This window comes from Pagrus major, chromosome 8 (genome assembly GCF_040436345.1).
Source record: "Pagrus major chromosome 8, Pma_NU_1.0".
Classification (NCBI taxonomy): Eukaryota; Metazoa; Chordata; class Actinopteri; order Spariformes; family Sparidae; genus Pagrus; species Pagrus major.
The window spans coordinates 7,984,103-8,006,624 of NC_133222.1; the positions used below are offsets into that span (position 1 = coordinate 7,984,103).

At 43.1% G+C, this 22,522-nt stretch overlaps 1 protein-coding gene across 1 annotated transcript in view; it reads left to right on the top strand.

Moving 5' to 3' along the window:
- The window catches only part of shank3a (SH3 and multiple ankyrin repeat domains 3a), a 195,123-nt gene extending 172,813 nt beyond the window's left edge, over window positions 1–22,310 (top strand). Inside the window, exons 17-25 of the mRNA XM_073471272.1 lie at window positions 1,960–2,042; window positions 3,356–3,480; window positions 3,911–4,046; window positions 7,810–7,890; window positions 8,497–8,624; window positions 8,835–8,940; window positions 10,975–11,501; window positions 11,589–13,684; window positions 20,832–22,310. Of these exons, the coding sequence (XP_073327373.1) occupies window positions 1,960–2,042; window positions 3,356–3,480; window positions 3,911–4,046; window positions 7,810–7,890; window positions 8,497–8,624; window positions 8,835–8,940; window positions 10,975–11,501; window positions 11,589–13,684; window positions 20,832–21,402 (3,853 nt within the window). The 3' untranslated portion in view covers window positions 21,403–22,310. The remainder of the gene's footprint in view (window positions 1–1,959; window positions 2,043–3,355; window positions 3,481–3,910; window positions 4,047–7,809; window positions 7,891–8,496; window positions 8,625–8,834; window positions 8,941–10,974; window positions 11,502–11,588; window positions 13,685–20,831) is intronic.
- Window positions 22,311–22,522: the final 212 nt, after the last annotated feature.

The following is a 22,522-nucleotide window of genomic DNA, read 5'->3' on the forward strand; positions in this document are numbered from 1 at the left end:
AAAACCAGACCTTTGACCTCCCTTCTGCAGAAAGGTTTGTTACGGGTCTCCTGGCTCCAGCAGCAGGGGCTCTGTGTTCCCTTGGTAAGTCTGAGAGAGTGAAGTGTAACTAAGCTAATGGAGACTGCAGCCGCCTACTGAGTTGCAACCTGAACACTAGCCCTCTACATCTGCCTTAGCTGTGCGGTAGGATGACTGATGATGTTGAAAATGGCAAAACTCTTGGCTTTTTGTAGAGGTGTTCAGGCTGTAAACAAGCAGGAGTCTCCCCGTTCAAAGTGTGGTGTGAAAAGGATGGGAGATGCAAGTAACGCTGCAAATTCTTTGTTGTTGTGCACATCAAGTCTAAGCTAAGGCATATAAGGTAATCGACATCTGCGCTGAAGGTGCGGCACCTTTATTAAATTATTTTACTTTAAAAATGTTCTGCATTAGATTTGTTTTTAAATGTCTTTTAGTTCATCTACCTTCGTTCATCTACACTAGTGTCGGGTGGGTTTCCGGTTTTGCCGGTCCGGTGTACAATCTTCAACTGGTTTGATTCTGTGCCAACCGACTTAATCTGCCTGGGATAGCCAATTAGCTCAGCTCCACAGGTGGTGCACTGCTTATGTCTTGATATGATGTACAAAAACTGAGAGTTCTATACACAATGCCACTATACTACTACTATTGCATTACGCTCGTAATACAAGTTTAACACTTCCTGTATCCGTTTCAAATTAAAAGCCCTCTAGCATTTCAGTGGACAGAAATCCTTCATTTCTTAACAAGGCTTTTATTGTGAAACATTTTTTGGAACATGTTGTGGAAAAGTCATTGACTTGCTAGATTCACATACATGACTACTTGAAATGTCTGCCATCTTTTCTCCAGTGTCACTCACTTGAAGTCTTATTTTATTTATCATTTTGACAATAAACTTTAGAAGAAGAAGACAAGCTAAGTTGAATTCTTGTTGTGAGAGATGAAAACATGATGTGTTGCAGTTGCCCTGATGGACTCTGGTGCTGCCACACTCTCATTAATGGGTTGTGTGTTAACATTTGGTATTACCAGGCTGGTCCGCACTTAGGCTTTATATCAAACCAGTTTGAAAATGTTTAAATCAACCTAAACCTAATCTACACCACAATGAAATTAGAGTGAAGCTTTTAAGATTCATATTTGGCTGAATGTTCCCAGTTTCAAAGAGAAGGACGGGTGGCCTGAATATTTTTTTGCACTCACATGCAGCCCTCATGCTGACGTTCGCTTTGCTGCTAAAAACTGCCTTACTAATTCTGCTTTGCTTTTGGCTCACAGGCTTTGGACACAAATGTGTTGCTTTAACAAAAATAGCATTTAAATGTGTGCAGAGCCCCACAGGTTAACACCATCTAAAAACCTCCACCCCTCAACACTCAGGAAAAATCAGGCAGTGATGAACTGCTCACTTACTGTTGCCTCCTATTCCCTCTGTCATTAGTTAGGGGATAATATTGCATCTGAGTCATCTCTGTCAGTTTCTTTAGCAGAAGCCCTCCACCCCCTTCACAGTTGCAGTCTCATCTGAGAGATCAGCAAGAAGATTGATTCACGCTTAGGTTTTATCCCAAAGATACTTCAATCACGAGGACTCTCTGTGTGTGTGTCTCTCTCTCAAAATACTTATATAACCCCCGGGAATCCTGAGCTGTGGTTGCTTGCTTGGCTTTTATCTTGATTGGTTAACGGGAAAGGAAGTACAGTACAGGTGTGTGTGTGTGTGTGTGTGTGTGTGTGTGTGTGTGTGTGTGTGTGTGTGTGTGCGTGTGTGTTTGTGTGTGTGTGCCTCAGTCACCTCCCACTTGTCATCCCCCACCCGACCGACCCTCTTTACTCTCCTGCCCTCCCTCTCGCCCCTCTCTCATGCTCCTCTCTATGTGTGAGGATGCTGGTGGATTCATACCTGCTGTCCCTCTGCTCTCTCCTTCACAGTGACTATATCATAGAGGAGAAAAATGCTGTTTTACAGAAGAAAGAAAATGAGGGGTTTGGCTTTGTCCTGCGGGGAGCCAAAGGTGAGATACAATCACACACAAACACACACACACACCTATGCCAAAACATCCACGTTCACTAGGCCCTTGTTTTCAACGTATGAGAGTTTTGATGTGAGAAACAGTTTGTTGATCTGAGTCAGGGAGTGCAGCTCAGTCTGTATTGTTACTGTGTGAGTCAACAACAGGACCAGCTTCAGTCAACACTCAGCTTGTATACTCAGATGCACTCAGGCTCCTGTGTGTGAGCGTGAGCGTGAGTGTGTGTGTGTGTGTGTGTGTATGTAGCCCCTTTGGTGGCGTCATCCTTGGCTGAGCTGTCGGCTAGCTGTCCCATCTGTTCCCCACACATGGCGTTCAGCTTTAGTAGAGACACACTCCTCTCTCCCCTCCTGTCTTATTTCTCTCATCTCTGCTCTGTGTCTCCTTGCTTTTGTTCCTCTCCACTCTCCTCCACCTGCCTTCACGTCCTTCCCGTCCATTATCCTCTCACGATACATTTTTGCGCTATCGCCTTCATACCTTTCCGCATTTTCCAACAGAAATCTCCTCTCCACTCATCTCCATCGCCACAAATTCATTTTACTCATGCACGTGCCAGCTCTCCCTCCTCATGCTGGTTACCATGGCAACCCCTCTCAGGCACCTTGCCGGGAGTCTGAATGTGCTTTACTGCTCCATCACTCACTACCACGGATCTTGGCCCACCCCGCTCTCTTTTACTCACTCTGTCTTTTACTCCACAGCACCCTTAAAGACACACACTCTCTCACACACACACACACACACAAATACACAAACACACAGTGTAGTTCACTTACTGGTCCTCTGAGAAGTCTCATGTGTCAGTGATTTAGCTGGATTCGTTCCAGGATTAAATGGAGTTTGTGGTAGCACACTCACTTAACAAATTGTGCTTGTGTACTGTGTGTGTGTGTGTGTGTGTGTGTTCGTGCGTCCGTGTGTGCGTGTGTCTATTTTCTTGACATATGCATGAAGTTCAGTAAGTGTGAGCATGTGATTGTATGCAGCTGTACAATATGTATCAGCAGTACATCTACTCAGGGTTGCTCCTATTTCTCCCGAATATACTTTGACATCTTTAGTCAACAAAAAAAAGAGAAGTTTTTTAAAACTTATCATTGCCTCCCAGGAAATTAAAATTGCCAAAACCATCAGCCAACATTTTCCAAATATTCTTCTGAAATATTCTTTTCAGCCAGTTTCGTTTACTGTTTGTGGTCTTAGGCAATCTCATTTACTAGGAAAGCAAATAAGAATCAAAGGAAGCTATAGATTTCACCTAACTCTGTTAGCTCTGTGTTTCCTTTCAGCTGAGACGCCCATTGAAGAGTTCACCCCCACCCCAGCGTTCCCTGCCCTTCAGTACCTGGAGTCTGTGGACGTGGAAGGAGTGGCCTGGAGGGCTGGTCTGAGGACAGGAGACTTCCTCATTGAGGTAATTAAGGACAGCGCTTCACTTGTTTCTCCTTCATCTGTAATTACATAATTATGTTCATCTCGTTACTGAACACACTGCCGATGGCCTTGAACAGAGAACAAAAACTAACAACTTCAGGATTCTGCACAGCTGTAAGGTGTATTTGTAGATATGACACAGTTTTTCCTTTGCCAGCAAAGAAAGACCTTTTCTGAAAATTGCAGCTAATATCTGAAGGTATGTTAGGATACGCCTATATTTAAATGAATATGAGATACTGCTCAATAAAGAATAGGCAAGATTTTTAGTTTGATCATGTGAAGTATCGTATACTGACTTGCCAGAATTTGGTAACTTTGGTGCTTTAATGTCAGCTGCATGGCCATAAAAACAAGGTTACACTGATGTCGACACGTCTCATTCTGTCTCTGTGTGCATTTTTTCTCAGGTAAACGGGGTGAATGTAGTGAAGGTGGGCCATAAGCAGGTGGTGTCCTTGATCCGCCAAGGGGGCAACAGGCTGCTGATGAAGGTGGTGTCTGTCACACGTAAACCTGAGTCTGAGGAGGTCGTTCGCAAAAAAGGTAACAGCTCCTCTGTTCCCTATCTTTAAGAAAAGTACATGTTAAATTTATAGCTCCATAAATCCATATGATGTCACACTATGTGAAATGCTGCTTCACTCATGTGCTTATTATATGATAATGGCTTTATTAGAAGTATATTGTGTGCTCAGGGATTTGAGCATGGCACATGTAATTTCTCACAAGTTATTTGCTAATGAATTTTAGAACTGTATGTAATGAAAGGTGGTTTTATGTACAGAGGACTTAGGCAGATATGCGTTTCCATTGTCAATATGATTTCTACCACATTTCCCTGCTGTAGATTCATGTGGTTTCCATGTCAACCACAGCTCGCCATTACTCAGCTCCCACACAGTCCTGGCACTATGACCTCAGGACTGTGTACACTGCAATTGTGTGCGTGCGTGTGTGTGATAGAATGTTGTGTGCACCTCCTTTGCAATTATTGAGATACAGAGACAGTGATAAATGGCTTTGACCCAGTTTTATTGGGAAAATACTGTATCAAGTAAATCCTGCTACTCAGGGCCTTATGGTCCCTCTTAATCACACACTCTTCTCTATCTTTCTGTCTCACACACGGCTGTTGTCTTTGTATCTTCCCTTATGATTGTCTCCTTTTAACCCTTTCATGCATGAATATATATACATATACATATATACATATACACATATATATATATACACACACATACATATATATATACATACATATATATGTTACTTTGAAGGAGTTACGTAATGGTCCACTGCAGTGGACATCGTGCATCAACAGTATAAAAAGTGATTCAGGAATATCTGTTAAGTTCTTTCACTCTCAGAAAATCAGACAGGTAAAAACAATATCTTTCAACTAAATAAGAGATGTTAGAAATTCTTTTATTTAATATTTTTCTTGACCATCTTGTTTCTGTGACTGAAAATACATCCATACCAAAGGGTATATTCTGCCTATTTGGCCTCTATTTATATCAAATCTGGCGAAGATTGAATGCTGTTTAATAAAATTATTTCAAGGAAAATTTTATCATAATTTTAAAGAAAACATACAAAATAAGGCAGAATCTAAATAGGCGGAATAACTCTTTGACACATAATTTCGACCGGAGCTGACAGATGTATTTTCAGTCACAGAAAAAATGATAGATAGAAGATATAATTAAATTCTTGAGTATTTCCAATATTTTATTTTGATGAAGAATATTTTTACCTGTCTGGTTTATTGGAGGATATAATAGTAACTACAGATACATCTTATCTTCCCTCTGACATTTTGAATTTATGATACCATAATCCAAAATGACAAAGATATATAAATAAAAGGCTTTGGGGATCCACCACCTGGTGTTTGGAAAATGCTACTCCACCTTAAATGGTTAAAAATGGCTTCCAAATATCTGTCTAGTGGAGTCATTCATTAAAGGGTTAATAAATCTATTTTTTCTATTTTAAATTTCAAGTTTCAACTCCAGACCAGTACAAATCGGAGCCAAATGAAAGCCAACCTAGTACCTTTGTTGGAGTTTTCAGTTTGCTCATTTGTCATAAGAAAAAGCTTGACATTTTGGGAAATACACTCCCTCACTTTCTGGCAGAAAGTTACATCAATACTTCTCTCATCTCTGTCCCTTATATGTGCAGTTACAGATAGCAGTTGGTTAGCTTAGTTTAGCACAAAGACTAGAAACAGAAGGAACCAGCTAGCCTGGCTGTATCATGGTAACATAATCCACCTTTCAGCACCTCTAAAGCTCCCTAATTGTTTCCCTTTATTTCTGGTCTTTAGAGAGATATGAGTGTGTTATTCTCATGTAACTCTCAGCAAGAAAGCCAATAAGCACATTTCCCAAAATGTCAATCTGTTCCTTTATGTTCCTTTCAGTATATTAAGGTTTTTGTGCAATGTAACACCATCATGGTAGACGTATTGGAACTACATGAAAATATGTAGACATAACTATAACATAAGTTTATTTGGAGTGCCTTTACCTTAGTGGTTCATGTCCATTTCTTTTTGTGTTCCCAAGTCATTGTCTTGTTGCCTCCATTAAAGCTTGCTTATCGCTGCTTGTGTCTAAGCTGCTGAGACCGCAGATATTCGGTAGGCGGAAGAAGGAGTGAGGTAGACTGAAAAGACAGTGTTTGTCAAGCTTCCTGTTTTGAGTCGAAGAAAAGATGGTGTAGAGACAGCTGGAGTGTGTTTAGTGTTTCAGAGATGAGGGAGAACAGGATTCTTCTCTTCCTGTTTCAAACTTCCATCCTGAGCCGTGTTGAATACCCTCTCCCGCCGCACTGCTCCTCCAGCGGGACTTGCTCTGCATCTTGTGCCGCACCTTTGCACAGACGCATGCTCACACACACACACTCACACAGAGAAATTTTGCAAGCAAACACACATTCTCTGCACCATGCGAGGCCTCACTACTGCCACCGTTGCCATGGTGACTACACTGCATGTTTGAATTAAGCATTACATTACAGCAAAAGCATCTCTCTCTCTCTCCCTCTGTCTCTGTTTCTCTCTCTTTCTCCATCCTCCTCCATCTCCTCTGCTCACTGCTACTGTACCAGAATGTGCAGACCGGTGAAGGAATGAAGATGTTTGATATGGACTGTACACAGGATGGCGTATGTACACTAGATCTGCAGCGGCTGACGACAGCAGGATGGTTAGGCTCTAGTAAGGCACTTGGGCATCTGTGGGATTTAGAAATCTATCGCTCTACAGTGGTGCATTGAGTGTTAGTTGGTCGATCTCAGATAGAGTAAGCTGATCCAGTTGTACTGTGGGGCTATTTTAATGAAACTTGAATTTGTTATAGCATGTAAGGACTGCTGTTGTATGTAGCTTTATGATCTCTGTTTGACTGCATTGCAATACGTTGTTACCGCAGACTTAACATGCTTTAATACCTGACCCACATTATTTTTATTTTGGTGTTAATAACAGTGTTTATTGTAACCTGATTTAAAGCCTTTTATTGAAACCTCGAACTCTTTAGTTTGCATTTGGAGCTAACATTTGGTTTGAGTGGGACGATAACAGCTCAGTTGCCTTGTGTGTATACTGGGATTGGGAGGCTCCCATGGGCTTTGGGCTATAAAGTCTGCAGCGCATCATTTTCCGTAGCCGTTGAATTTACTGTCATCTCTTCGTCTGCCAGCCCACATGTCATTATGTCCTCCCTCAGGGAGTTTTGTCTGCATATCTGCATGTGGTTCCGCATGTGGGAGGATGTGCATGTGTATGTAAGCCGGCTGTGCGTTTCTGTCTGATGCACACCTGCTAAATTCCAGACAGGCAGCGTATTAAAAGTAAGATGGATGACCTTCCTCTCCTTGCCACACTTATTTTACTCATTCTGCCTATTGTGGTAGACAAATTCTATTGTTCGGTGTGTAATGGGAGGTTTCAGCGAGGTAGGAATGTCACAGAGAGGACTGAGCTACACATTTACTGCCTCTGGGCTCCTCAACAGAGAGGAATTCTTGCAGCGCAAAGACTGAAAAACTGAAAGTTTTGAAAGCAGACAAATTTTTCAAGCCATCGGACATACCATGAAGAAGTTGGGCTCCAACCGGAGCCTGAACAAGGTCCTGACTAAGTGCGAGGGGTCCGGTTCGTCTGAATTTGAAAAGATTAAAGTGAAGACAGGATGGACTGGCCGTCTGGGTGATGCCAGGAGGGCTCTGAGCCGCAAAGCCAAAGGATTTTCAGCCCCCTCAACTTCATCCTCAACACCATGCCTTTTCTCCACAGCTCCCCCACCACCCAAGAGAGCTCCCAGTACCACCCTGACACTGCGCTCTAAGTCCATGACCGCTGAGCTAGAAGAACTGGGTGAGTGCCAGAGAGCTGGCATGCAGAGTCCTTACTCTCTTCTTCCTTTTCTGTCACATTTCTGCCTTCCCTTTGTCATTAAAACTTGGTGTGTCTCCTAACTTTTAGAATAGTCACTTCTTCTGTTGGCTTGTTCTTGTCATTTTCCCTCCTCTGCTGACGCAATCTTTTTCCCACCAAGCTTCTGCTCGGAGAAGAAGAGGAGGTGAGTCTGAAATTGACACCTCTCTGAACGTCATTAAGATGATTGATCACTGCTGTAAATTTAAGCAGCTTTGATTTAGATCAGAAGAGCAGAACTCTTGAAATATATGGACTCTCTTTTCTCCACTTCTTTTTTTATATCTCTCTCTGTCTCCTTCCGCCCTTAGTGCTCACTCCCTAGTGGTCAACAAGGAAACACAGCAAGCTTGTATTGAGATAGTGCAATGATTTTGTGCAATACCACAGTGCCTGACCTCGCTTTTTTATAGCTACATTTTGGAGATGCTTTTTTTTATCACAGTTTGTATTCTCTCTCGTGTTAGCAATGCCAGATATGATGACACAGCGTTTCCCTGGTCTTATGTCTCAGTATTTAGTTCTGGCTCATTTCCTCCTCAACAGAGAGACTAGATGAGATGTTGGCATCCCAGGAGTCTATGTTGCGTTCTCAGCCCTCGGAGGCAGATTACAGAGCAGCCACTGTCAAACAACGGCCCACCAGCAGGAGAATAACACCAGCAGAGATCAGCGTGAGTGCACCTACACACAGCACACTGGCAGATTGCATATGCCTCTCTGTTGGCATGCATTCAACTCAATCTATCAAATAAAGACATACTCAAAAACACCTGGACAACACAGCAGTACCACCACTGCTCACATGTAAGCATGCACTGCTTTGTGCTGCTTTATTCCTGGTATTACAGTTTGAAACTTTTCTTCGTTTTGTTCTGCTGCAGTCACTCTTTGAGAGACAAGGAATGACTCTACATGGAGGTCTTCACCCAGGCATTGAGAGAGGTCACATACCACTACCAAAGGGGATGTCCAGGACCAAGTCTTTTGGTAAAACAATCACCCATCCTGTACATATTCAAATCAGGTGAATGATAGTGTATTTATGTACAGTTTGCTTATAGGTCATATATTGACATGTGGAGAGGAAGGATGTAATTGCATTACAACCCCCACAAAGAATAGCATCTAGGCAGCAATGCAACAAATAGAAAATACTGAGGATGAAGCTCAAGTTCCTATTGGCAAGAAATTATTTGCCATTTCAAACCTTTAAAGGTCCCATGTTGCTCATTTTCAGGTTCATAATTTTGGGTGACTACTAGATAGTGTTTACATGCTTTAACCTTCAACAACACATAATGTTCCCATACTGTCCATTGCTGCAGCACCTCTATTCACTCTCTGTCTCTTTAAAGAAACATTATATAACTGTTTTACCTTAAAATAACAGCTTCAAAGTCAAATTTATTGTTAGTGTCTTCTAATAGGGTGACTGGTCTCTGTGTCAATCACTTCACCCCACTATTTTGCTTGTTTCTACACTATGTAGTGAGCAGGTAGCATCACAGTGTGTAACGCTTTACGGCAGTACATCACACACAGCACCAGCTATCAGTGAATCTGGATCATATTCTGTGGAGACAATATCGTCTGCTTTTCCCTCCCATGTCCTCCGACTGCTGTTTCCTGGAAGCAATCTGTAACTAGTGCACACTGTAGCTTCAAGTTAGCTCTGTTAGCTGTCTCTGCTTGGAGCACAGGGAGTGCTGGTGTTTAGACAACTATCACAGCAGCTTTGGACCGCTTGGAGGAGGAGGTTTACAGGTCAGGGGCAGAACTGCTCAGTTGAACCAGAGCTGGGCGAGCGGGCAGTGGACCAGGCTCAGCAGCCTCTATGGACATCATGACAGAGGCGAAGAGACCTAACAAGACACTGATGGAGGAAGCTCAGAACAGAGAAAGACACAGTGAATGAGCAAGAGACAAGAGTACATTTCAGATTGGCTTTGAGTTGTTAGCGACAGCTTCGCTAAGTAAAAGCCTTCAGACAGACGCAGAACTGGACTTGTTCCTGTTGAATAGTGAGTAATATTAGCTGGCTTGCTAAGGTATATGTCTTGCGTTGTCTCACTTGGTTCATGTTTGGATGTGTTAGTTGTCAACTTGCTAGTTTTTGATCATCATCCGAGTCAGCCGATTTTGACAGCGGTTTAGCAGGTAACATAATACATCCAAGTGTCTTTGTCTCTGGTTCAGGTTACTTTGGCTTGGCACCATTGTTCTGAGTTTTGTGCAGCGCTTGTGCAATTTTAACTGCCGCATGGCAAAAACATTTCAGAGCATGCATGTTACTTTAAGACATAAGCTTTCAAGACGTGTCATTGTTTTGTTTGTAGTACATCACATCTGACTAATTGTTCAAGAAACCTGGGATTCTGTATCAGCTCTGCCCTGTTTTTACAACCACGGCCATGCTGATGGCTTTACTGAGGGCGGTGAATGAATAGTTGTGACATCACAGCCTTCTAAGGGCTCACTTAAAGGCACAGTTTCGGAATACAGGCCGTGTACATTTCTTGTACACTGACACAGAAATCTCACTTTCTACAATATGGGACCTTTAACAAAACAGTTACATGGTTACATACAAATACTTACTTAGATTGTATTACATGTTCAGAATGTGCAAATGTGCTCATTGGATATTCCCAGAAGCAGATTTGCAGAGCAGATGTGCAAGTACAGAACCTAATTAAAAAGTAGATACATGCATAAATTATTAATAGTCTTTATTATTAAACACGTCTCCTGTTTAAAGCACACTCATTAAATGACTATTGAATTCATTGTTAAATAACTCAAAAATAGTTAAAGTTACAGGTTTTATTTAAATATTGCACAGCTGCCTTTGAGACACCTGATACATTATTAACTGTGTGAGTTAATAGATTTACAGATGGTTGCATTACAGTGTATTTTTCATGAAGCAGCTGAGTACCTGCTAGGCTGCTTTAAAATGGTCCTTTTTCATGAGCTTACTCCCTGTCACCAGATGATCTGTGCTCTCCCCTTCCTCATCAGGTGCCACTGAGGAGGATCGGCTGTCTGCCCTAGCAGGCGAGCACAGATTTCCCCGCAGTTCCTCTATGACAGACAGCCTCCGAGACCACTCACAGCCCCATCCTATCCCTCCGCCTCCTCAAATGGCACCTCCTCCTCCTCCCTACTACCTAGACACTGGTCCTCCCCCAGCCTTCTGCCCCCCTCCTCCCCCATCTAGGACCCAGAGTCAGGGCCATGAGCCTGGAGGACGCTCTAGCTTCAAGCCCTCCTCCTTGGATTTGCCTTATGAGGCCGCTCAGCGGCAGGCCACGCAGATCGAGAGACAGAAGAAAGCCCGCTCCATGATCATCCTCCAGGACTCCTCCCATCTACCTGTAGAACCTACAGAAATTCCCCGTCCTTCTGCTGCTACTCCACCTGAGCGAATCAAAAGGAAGGGTCGGGTTATTGACAACCCTTATGCTAATGTGGGTCAATTTAGCATTGGACTATACACGCCCACCAAGCCCCAGAGGAAGAAAAGTCCCCTGGTGAAACAACTACAGGTAGGCTGCATGTTGGGGATGGTCTTCTGGTCTTCTGTCCCTTTGATTTTGACACGTTTGGTTGATTATTTCTTTGTCTTACTGCAGGTTGAAGATGCACAAGAAAAAGCTAGTATAGCCTTAGCTGCTGCCCACTCCCGAGAGAGCTCACCCTCAGGACGACACCCACACGCCCATGGGCACACACACACCAGCCGTGCAGACTACTACCAGCAGCAGCTGATGGCTGAGCGAGAACGTATGCGTGCCCAGGGAGAAATGATGTTTCAGGGTAAGGGCCCCTTTGCTGCTGCAATTGCTGGAGCAGTGAAAGATCGGGAGCGTCGCCTAGAAGAACGGAGGAAATCCACTGTCTTCCTTTCTGTTGGGACCATGGAGGGGGCGTCCACCACCAGCTCTGACGCCCCTTCTCTGACTCAGTCTCACTCCATTGATGAACGGATGCTCACCCGAGAGCTGGGACAGCTGCCCCCTCCTGCCTTGGCCCTGAGCCCCTCACCCAGTGGGACCACCTTTATCCATCCACTCACAGGAAAGCCCCTTGACCCCAACTCTCCACTGGCTCTTGCGCTGGCCGCAAGGGAGAGGGCACTGACCTCCCAGTCCCCTACTAGCAGCCCAGAGCCTAGGACTAAACAGGAGCGGATAGGCCAGGGCGTAATGTTCATTGACCCTCAGACCAAAGAGTCTCCACATGGGGAAGGGGCATCCACAACTCCTCCTTTTTCGCCTAAAAGCGCCAAGGCAGTGGGGCATGGAGTTGGATCCCCCCTGGCATCAATTTTAGTTCCCCAGCCCACGAAACCACAGTGGGCCACATCACCATCACCTGTATCATTCCGACAGGAGATGGAGGCCAGAGTAGAGGAAAGGAAGGAGGAGAAGAGACTGGAGGATAAAAAAAGTATGTTGATCAGTATTTTGGATACGTCGCAGCAGAAGACAGCAGGGCTTATCATGGTCCATGCTACCAGTAATGGCCAGGCTGTCGGGGTGGGTTCAGAACTAGAACAGGCACCTGCCCCAAAGTCCACGGAGCCTAGCAAATCTCCAAGTCCACGGGCTAAATCCCCCAGTCCCACAACCTCCCAGCCCCAAGCCCAGCCTCAAACTCAGCGTCCTGCAAGTCCAGCCCAGGAGAAGAGCCTGGCTCAGGGAAGCTCAGAAGAGGATGTTGATCCGTACACAGTAACCCTGCCCCCTGCAATGTTGACTTCCAGTGACGAGGAAACAAGAGAGGAGCTACGCAAGATCGGAGTTGTTCCACCACCAGATGAGTTTGCTAATGGGCTGCTCGCACAGGCACAGGGGACGCCAGTGTCCTCAACTAAACCTGCTTCCTCTCCCACCACTCCTACAACACCAATACCCCACACTCCCTTAACCCCAAAAATCCCAACTGTGACCCCTGCGCAGCCTCAGCCTCCCCAGCCCCAACCTCCACCCAGTGCAGCAGCTGTCTCAGGGAAGCCCTCTGATCCTCTGGAGCCCCCACCAGTGGGCGAGTCTGGCTCTGCGGCTGACTCAGGCGTGGAGGAGGCTGACACACGCAGCTCAAGTGACAGAGAGCGAGACCACCATCTTGAAACCACCAGCACCGTCTCCACGGTTTCCAGCATGTCCACATTGTCCTCAGAAAGCGGCGAGCCTGCCGACACACATACCACGCACACCTCCTATGCCGACGGGCAGACTTTTGTGCTCGACAAGCCGCCAGTGCCTCCCAAGCCCCGACTCAAGTCCCAGATAGGAGGCAGTAAAGGCCCCGTCACCTTCAGGGACCCTCTGCTGAAGCAGAGCTCTGACAGCGAGCTGCTATCACAGCAACAGGCTGCTGCCCTGGCTGCTGCCGCAGCTGGGGGTGCTGGGCTGCCCCCAGGTGGTTCAGCCTCAGTGACTGGACTAGCCCCCACCAAGCCGCGCTACCTCTTCCAGCGCAGGTCCAAGCTGTGGGGGGACCCAGTGGAGCCTCGTGGGCCAGGGGTGGGGCTAGGTATTGGGAGTTTGGGCAATCTTGGTGGGCTGGGACTGGGGCTGGGTGCAGATGAGGGAGCAAAACCATCTGTTATGGGGGAGCTCAGCTCCCGACTACAGCAGCTAAATAAAGACACTAGGTCGTTGGGAGAGGAACCACTGGGAGCATCACTTGACCCTGGCAGGAAGTCACCTGTGGCAGGTGCCAGGTAAGAGGAAACCTAGTAAAATGTACTCCAAAACTGTATTTAACACTGAGTGACAGAGCAAATGGCTATATAAGAAAGTAATTATTTCAAGTTTAATTCATATCTTACTCATCCGAGACATCAGAACGAATAAACTGAAGCAATTCCAGTGCACAGCCTCAGAGAGAAGGGTCTTAAATTGATAAAGATTGCATACTTGTTAGACTTGTTAGAGTTTAAATCTTCTCTCTTGTTAATCATCATTTTGTATTACTCTTTATTGAAATACTTTTTTATGTCTACAAGGGATAATCCCTCTTGGTTCTTGCAATAGCAAGCCCACTGGAAGAGAGATTGCAAACACAGAGGCTTGCACTTATTATTTAACATCAAAATTAGGAGTCTGTCATCTCATAGCACTACTCTGGAAAGAGAGGCTGAGTCAAAGACAGCAGCTTTAAGTTTTATTTCTGTGCATGATGTGGTTTTACCAATATTTAAAAATATGCAAATGAATTCATATTTAAGCCAGTCCACTGTGATGGTAAGTGATAATGATAACAAAAGTCACCAATATTGCTAGCATTAGCTTCCCTAATATAGTATGATAGCATTTGTGCAATTCCTTTCTATTGGTCATACATCAGTATAGAAAGAGGCATAATCAGACTTGATTCTCACACAGTGACACCAGGGTAATCTGAAGCAGCACTGTTTTTTCGACTATTATCTGTGGGTTTCTTATTTTTCACACCATACCTGAAACAACACTGAAGTCCTTTATATTTCTGCAGATATGAGGACACCGAAGAGAGTAAACCTTAAGGTTATAGCCCCTAGGGTAAACTTAAGTTTTTTTCAATATATTTTTTTTCCCCTAACAACCCTATCAACTAATCCCATTTAAAGAGAACAACCCTTTTATACATTTTGTTTCATGTATTTTCTTTTAAATATTATGTTACCTTGTTTGCATCACCTGATTTCTCACTTTCAGAATAAAACGTATCTAAAAAAGAATATAAAAATATTTGGCTGTAGTACTGGGTTTAAGGAAATAATTCATGTATTTGAGATAATAGACAGTACTAGTCAATAAGTTTGTGTGTGTATGTGTGTGTGTGTGTGTGTGGTGTGTGTATGTGAGGTGGATTATCTGTTGGTGCAAACAAGGTAACAGGGCTTGGAGGCATGCACTTCTTAAAGCCTCTCCTCATGTCACACACACTCTCACCTTTGGGCTCAAACCTATGACCCTGCTAGTAGCTTCCCTTTCAACTTTTTCTTGAGCTTTTCCCAGAGTCCTTGTTCAAATAATGCATAATACATCCTTACATCCACAGCTCTTTGCAGCCATCACTGATATGAATTTGATAAGACCAGAAACTGTTGTTTCTTTCTTATCACCGTCCCCCATCCTGCTGAAATATCAGTGATAACCTCAAAGATTTAAGGATGTATTTTCAAAAGTATTTGAACATAACTGAACTATAATGGTGTGTCATGTTAAAACCATCCCCTCATGATCTTGCCATTAATATCAATCTGAGTGATAAGACAAGGTCCTTACCTTGTCAAAAGTTCTGAGGTGCCACATCGAGTAACTGTCAAATAAATGAAGGTGTCTTCTCCTTTTATCTACTCAGGTTTTGTATTAGAATTTTTCCACAGGTTGTGTTTTTTATAGGTTGGCAGGTCGGAAATTAACATCTGACGTTTGAAGAACAAATTCTGTCATATTTTGGTTGTCCATTGCAGTTTTGCTCAGCCATGAAATTGACACTAATTGATGTTAATTTTAATTTGCTGTTCAGGAGAGTCATTCATATACAGTAAATTATCAGAATGTAGCTTTCAAAAAGCTTCAAAGAGGAGTTTGTAGGCTCTCTCCAGATGCGGTTGGTTTTTATAGCCTTGCTCCTCTCCTTTCCTCTTCTCTCATCCGCATTTCTTTTCATGTGAATAAGGAGGGTGTAAAAAATACCTTTCATGTTTGCTGTATTTCACTGCTGATTAAGAGGAGTTGAAATGTACGAATAGACAATGTAAGATTGAAAAACTGTAAAATTAGACTCCACACAACTGAAACCAAAGTGCTTCACATTTTCAGGCAGTTTCCATCTAGCTGTCAACTAAATTAGCTTCATAGCTATATCGGAAACAGAATGTAAAGTCTCTCTAGAACTGATCAGCATAGGGCTACTAGTTATTGGCCTTTAAGGCAGAATTTTGTAAACCATAACTGTTGTCCTCTGCATGGGAGTGACAGTGTAGTTTGGTGTCAACAGAAGTCTGCTGCTACTTCTTGTTGTTGCTTCGGACATCTTGGATGCAGGAATTGTGTAAGCATAATCTTTTCTGTATTGTAAAAGCCTCATGAGCATGTTTTGCAGTCCCATCCTTTTACCGGTGTTGTACTATTATTAGTAATCTGTTACCAAAATAGTTTGGGTTGAAAAGCTCATTCATTCCTGTTGCTTAAGACAATACATTGCCCTGGTGACCACAAATAAAATATGAAGTCACCATGTGACATTGAGCTTTAATTCAGCCATCAATCATTGATCTGTACCCTCAACAGCATCATGATACCTGGATGGACAAGGTGACCATGATATCAAATACAACATATCATGTATTACTCACTCCTGATGGGGCTCATTCCCTTCCTAAGATGCAATCAAAATCATCCCCACCGTTTCCATCTTGGCAGTTGATTGCCCTTGGCTGTGACAAAGATGATCATGCACACCATTATTCTCTCTCTCTCTCTCTCTCTCTCTCTCTCTCTCTCTCTCTCTCTCTCTCTCTCTCTCTCTCCCTCTGGCTCTCTTTCTCTGCCTCTGCATCTGTTCCTCCTCACCTACTGGAGCATTTCACATATAGCATAGACATCCCAGCACCCTTAATTGTAATGTGAGTCCATCACTTACCCACCATCCACTGTGTGCCCCATTTAAACCCCTTCAAAAACCATACAAGCTGCTGTATTTTGTCTGTCTTGTATCCACTTCGTTCACATGCTGTGTGTCATAGCTTTAGGTGATTTAGAAACCCGTGGTTCTCATTTTATTTCAGTTGTGCTCTTTGGTTTTCTGTTCTTCTCTGTTTATGTAATTTGCATAACTTTGTTTTGTTTTTCAGTGATTGTGTTAAAGATGGCCATGGTCCTTGACTGACTTGCATATTGGACACTGTAGGTTTCTTAAACCACACTAAAACAGAACAGAAGATTTTGCAATTTATATTTCTTCATAAATATGTATGTGTCTGTTACAACTACTACCAGCAAAAAACATAAATACATGTATGTCTGCAAGAAAAAAATCGTTTTAGTCGACATCATTAAAAATAAGTTACAGAGCAACCTCAAAAGTCAAGGGACATGTGCCTGCCTTTTATTTGTTCATTTATTTGTTTGTTGGTTTTTCTTTGTTCGTGCAGTGTTTGATATGTGAATAGTGTGCTCATTTCTCTCTCATGAAGCCCACTGGTCAGACCTTCCAGTGCTGAAGCCTACTCTGCTGTCTTTGTCATGCCCATACATCAATATCACCAACACATACACAGAAAAACATAAATACATGATCGCACACATGTACTCACAGTCACACACATGTCAAAGACAGCAGAGTTGGCTGAAGCAGAGTATGAGTCTGGTTGGCAGGCTGCGTCTCATGGAGTGATGCTAACATTCTCTCCCATTGCTCTCTCTCTGCTCACCTTGCATGCTCCGCCCTGCTGCTCTGATCTGATTGGTCTAGAACTGACTGTGCGCCCAGGAGGGCAGGACGACTGTGTAAGTGCGCATGGAGCTCATCTCATATCCGTCGGCTCCCTGTAGTCTGATCATTTTTTCAGCCTGTGCGCTGCCTAGCTTCCTTTGTTCCCATTACACTCTTTAGTCCTAATCTCACCCACATCAAAGCTGTCAAACGCAGTAGAGAGAAAACATGTGCCACACCTGTACATAAGACACTCACTTACATGCATGAATATAACACTTTACCACATTTAGGCCTCTTCTTTCTGCTTCTCCCTGCTTGCACCAAGCTAGATCAAACTCTCATGTAGCCTTAACCTCTTATCCATCCCTCTTCTCCTTTCTGACCATCTTCTCCTCCATTAGATCAGTAGTATACTAATGGCTAAGCAGACACATTTAGACTGTTTTACAATTTCATGTTATGCCTCTATTATTTTTTTTAAGAGGGTCAGATGTAAAAAAAAAAAAAAAAAAAATTAAAAAGTAGGTAAACCAGCAGCTTTTGTACCTGGGAAAACAAATTGGAGTGACTGTTGTTGGTAAGATTGGGTTGGTTGGTGTCATTTTCTAAATGGTAGACTGAATTCAGTGTAAGCTGCACTTCAGAGGTAAATAAATATTAAAGGAGACATATTATGCTCATTTTCAGGGTCATAATTTTATTTTGGGTTACCTCTAGAATAGGTTTACATGCTTTAATACTTAAAAAAAAAATACATCAGTTTTCTAATACTGTCCAGTACTGCAGCACTGTAATCCCCCTCTGTCTGAAGCGCTCTGTTTTAGCTCCTGTCTCTTTAAGGCCCCCCTCCTGAATACCCAGTCTCCTCTGATTGGTTAGCTCACACATGCCTGACCCAGCATCGCTAACAACAACAGAGCAGCTGTGCTAAATTCTTCCATTCCAAACTAGCCTCGAGGCATTAATTATGCAAATGTGTGACTCTGTGACGTAGTGTGATGCCACATAGTCATTGAAGTAAAGGCGAGACTACTGACGAGGCGTTTCAGGAGCAGAGTTTTCTGTGGGAGAGAGGAGCTTCGGTTGGTGCGAACCTTTTTAACTTTCAAAATCTTTTACACGCACAAGACCAGAAATAAAACACAGAAGGAAAGGAAAAGAAGAAAAAGCATAATAGGTGTCCTCTAATGCAACTAAGTACAAGTTACATTTCAGATGACAACTTTTATATCTTTCCTGTCGGTGAAAACCACCTATCTCCAAATATCTGGATTTAGAAATGTTCTGATATACTGGAGGATCAAGTGTTCCTTTATATGTTGAGATAATGTATTTCATTTGTGAAGCGAAATAAACTATTTGAACTCTTGTAGGATTAGCTGGAAAATGCATTGTCACAAAGCCAAAAGCTGTAGATTAAACTACCCAACAGTGTATAAAGCAGTTAAAATGAGCTCAACCTTAAACGTCTAGCCTTTAACAGTGGTATAAAGACATGATGAATGTCACCATTATATTCTTTGTACATTGTAATTCTTCGTCATAAAAAGAAATTTACAGGTACTATGCAAAGCAAAGCTGAAAACCAAATACAGAATTTTTATTCTTACTGAAGGTCTGCCTACTGTGTATGCATGTGGGTAAATGTGTGCGTGTTTGTACTCTGGTTGTTTCATATTAAAGGAGACATATTATGCTAATTTTCAGGTCCATATTTTTCTATGTGTCTAAGATTATAGGTTTACATGCTTCAGTGTTCAATGACTCGATCAGTTTTCTCATACTGTCCAATGGTGCACCACCTCTATTCTCCTTGTGTCTGAAACGCTGTTTTAGCTCCTCTCTCTTAAAGGCCCCTCTCCTGAAAAGCCCAGCCAGCACCGCTCACCCTGTCTCAGGTCAGCTCAGCTGGTGTTTTTCAGCTTTTAGTCAGCTGCGCGCCCACCAGAATTATCTCCACAAGAACCAAAAACTTGTTTGAGAAGGAATGTGATCCGTATTAGCCTCAGCCTCACTGCCCAGCAGGCCAGTAACATTACAGCTTTGTAACTGTTAATGGTATTACACATACTACTTGTTAAGTTCATTAGTTTCTAATGAGGCTTAAGGTTCACACAGTTTCTCTTGACTGACCCTCAATATTACAACACCAGTCCAACAGGGTTTCCATGTTTGAAGTACGATCACAGACAACCGGTATCAATCTTTTCTTGCGCTTGCACCGTTACTGGCCCTCCTTGTTAATGTGGTCCATAGTAAAATTCAGACGTCCTTGAGCTTGTGAAGTTACCAGAGCAGTATGCTAGTAAAAATCACAGACAATTCAATAGTTTTCCGGTCATTGTAGGGACATTCCTGTCATGTTTCCATCAAAAATAAAGTTAATTCACAGATGTAGACTTTTGTATTGATTCGTGCAGACAACAGAGCAGCTCTCAGGCTTAGCTCTTGACTTTCTAGTGGCCATGGTCTCATTAAATCTATCCAGTTTCCCACTGGCAAATGCTGAAATGCTGTGGTCTTTTGTTACAATATCCAGCAAAAGCTGTCTTACTTGCTTGTACTGTTCACCTCTTCATAAAACAACAGCAGACAGTGAGGTGGGTGGGACATTCACCTAGGTCTCCTAGCTGGAGGTGGTGCTGTGTTACATAGAGATGTAGATAAGTTACAGAAATAAAGGCTGAACTACAAACAAGGAGTGTCAGACATTTCAGGAGAAGTGTTTTGTGTAGGAGAGAAAAACTTACTTTGGCATGGACTATGGACTTTGCAGATGTTTTTCGTGCACAAAAAGCTATGTGACACAGTAAGGGAAAGGAAAAGTCCCAAATAGCATAATATGTTTCCTTTAAAATAGGACTTCAGTGCTTTCAGGTTACTACAGGTTATCTGCAGTTAAAATGTTAAACACTAAATCTGCTTGACACTGAAATTCTACTGCAATTCTCAGCCTTTTGCTGTATGAGGGTCACAGTCACTTCAGGGAAGCTTACAGTATGCTTTTAAGGGGAAGTAGCTTTCGATTAAATTCATCAGAACAAAAATGCTTTTAGTAATGGTCAAAAGAAATGGGTGTAGTATGAATGTCAGTAAAAATAGGGTCATCTTATCCTCAAATGAAATAGTGTTGTAAGTCGTACATTATGTCTTGTGATTGAATAGGAAAAGTTCTGTTATCCAAAGCTGACAGTGATCTCAGAAATCCATAACCAATATCTTGCCGTTTTGATGTTGTTGTGATGTGAGACGAGCTTGCTCTGTCTAACAGTCATTAACCTCTAGCCTACACTAACTAAAACTTTTTAAAAAATCTTACAGCAGTTTATACATACTGTTTAACCCAAAGCTTGTTCTCCTTTTCTTCTTCTTTATTTTCACTTTGTTCACCTTCATGTCCTCTGTTAACACTCTTGAAACCCTCTCTCTGTCTCCACCAGACTTTTCAGCAGCCTAGGCGAGCTCCACACCATTTCTCAGAGAAGTTATGGCACTACATTCACAATCCGCCCTGGCAGCCGTTACCCCGTCACCCGACGCACCCCAAGCCCAGGTTCAGGCTCACCTGATCGGGGCGACCCTCTCGGACGATTCTCAAGCTACGGCCTACCGACCTCGCCAACTACACCACCACAGACCATCCTCAAATCCTCCAGCCTCAGCCTACCCCAGGAGCCTAAAGAGGTCCGCTTTGTAATGAGGAGCTCCAGTGCTCGTTCCCGCTCTCGCTCCCCGTCACCGTCACCTTCCCATTCCCCTGGGCTGGGGTCACCACTTTTAGCCCTCCGGCCCTTCCACCAGAAGCCCCTCCACCTCTGGAATAAATACGACGTTGGAGACTGGCTTGAGAGCATCAACCTGGGGGAGCACCGAGCAGGGTTTCAGGAACATGAGATCGAAGGCTCTCACCTCCCAGCTCTAACCAAGGATGACTTTGCAGAGCTGGGAGTGACGCGAGTCGGACACCGCATGAACATTGAACGAGCACTAAAACTGCTGCTAGAGAGCTGACCCCTGCCCTGAGACACAGCAACAGATGGAATGAAAGATAAAGAACGGGCAAGACATGGAGTTGATGAAAGAGAAAAGACAGGAACCGCTCCTCTTTTACTCTGGCTGCTTTTTATGTTCCGCATCACAAATGTTTACCTGTGGTCCTTAGCGACACATTGCGTTCCCGTTCTGCATTATTACCCTGCACTTGGCACTGCACTGAAGAGGAGGAGTCAATACATTCATCCCCCTCTACTCGGCCCTAAGTGTCAGCCCACCTCCTTGCCTGCAGCCAATTAGATCGGACTTCAAAATGGGCTTTGGTCTTTCTTTGCCGAGGAGAATCGCATGAGCTCCAATTAAAACATTTGATTTGTGAACGCTTCAGTTGTTCCCTTAGTAACACCCACATGCTCTCTCTCACTATTCCCTCCTCTCCTCTCTACCTCTATCCCTCCATCTATTAGGCCTCTGGAAGCCTTTTGCAGTTTGAGTAAAGGAGGAGGAGGAAGAATTTTTCCTTTCCAAACAGAAAGCTCAGTTGCCTTTCAAAAATATTTATACAGAGATCAACAACGATGGACACAGGACTATGGACATAGTGCTGACACAGCTCTGAAAAGGTGCGTCTGCTCTATACCTGCTGTTGTTTTTAAACCGAAGACTTTAAAGCCCAGAGGTGGAGCTCCACGAAGTAAACCACAGGAGAAACCCCTCCGCCTTGGTACCCAGACTGTGCTATCTATTATATTTGGAGAATGTTTAACCAACACTCGTGGCTTTTTTCATAATCAATTTTTTGGTTTTCCAAAGGGAATATTATATATAGGTATTATATAATATGATATATATGTATCTAAATATAGCTTTCAGAAGAAAAGACAATGTTGCAAAGATGAAATATAATAAACTAATCTGCGCCTGTTTTTGGTTTTTAGTATAGAAGGCAGAGAGAAATCTTTAAAATTTATTCCACCAATAGTTTACTCATTTCTACCAATTATATATATATATATAATATATATATATATTTGAAATTAAAAGACGTATATAGATATGGAAATGAAATTTTTGTCATAGGTATACAACTTTCCTTATGGTCACCCTTTCTTGAACCGTAGCATGACGAGTTGCATCA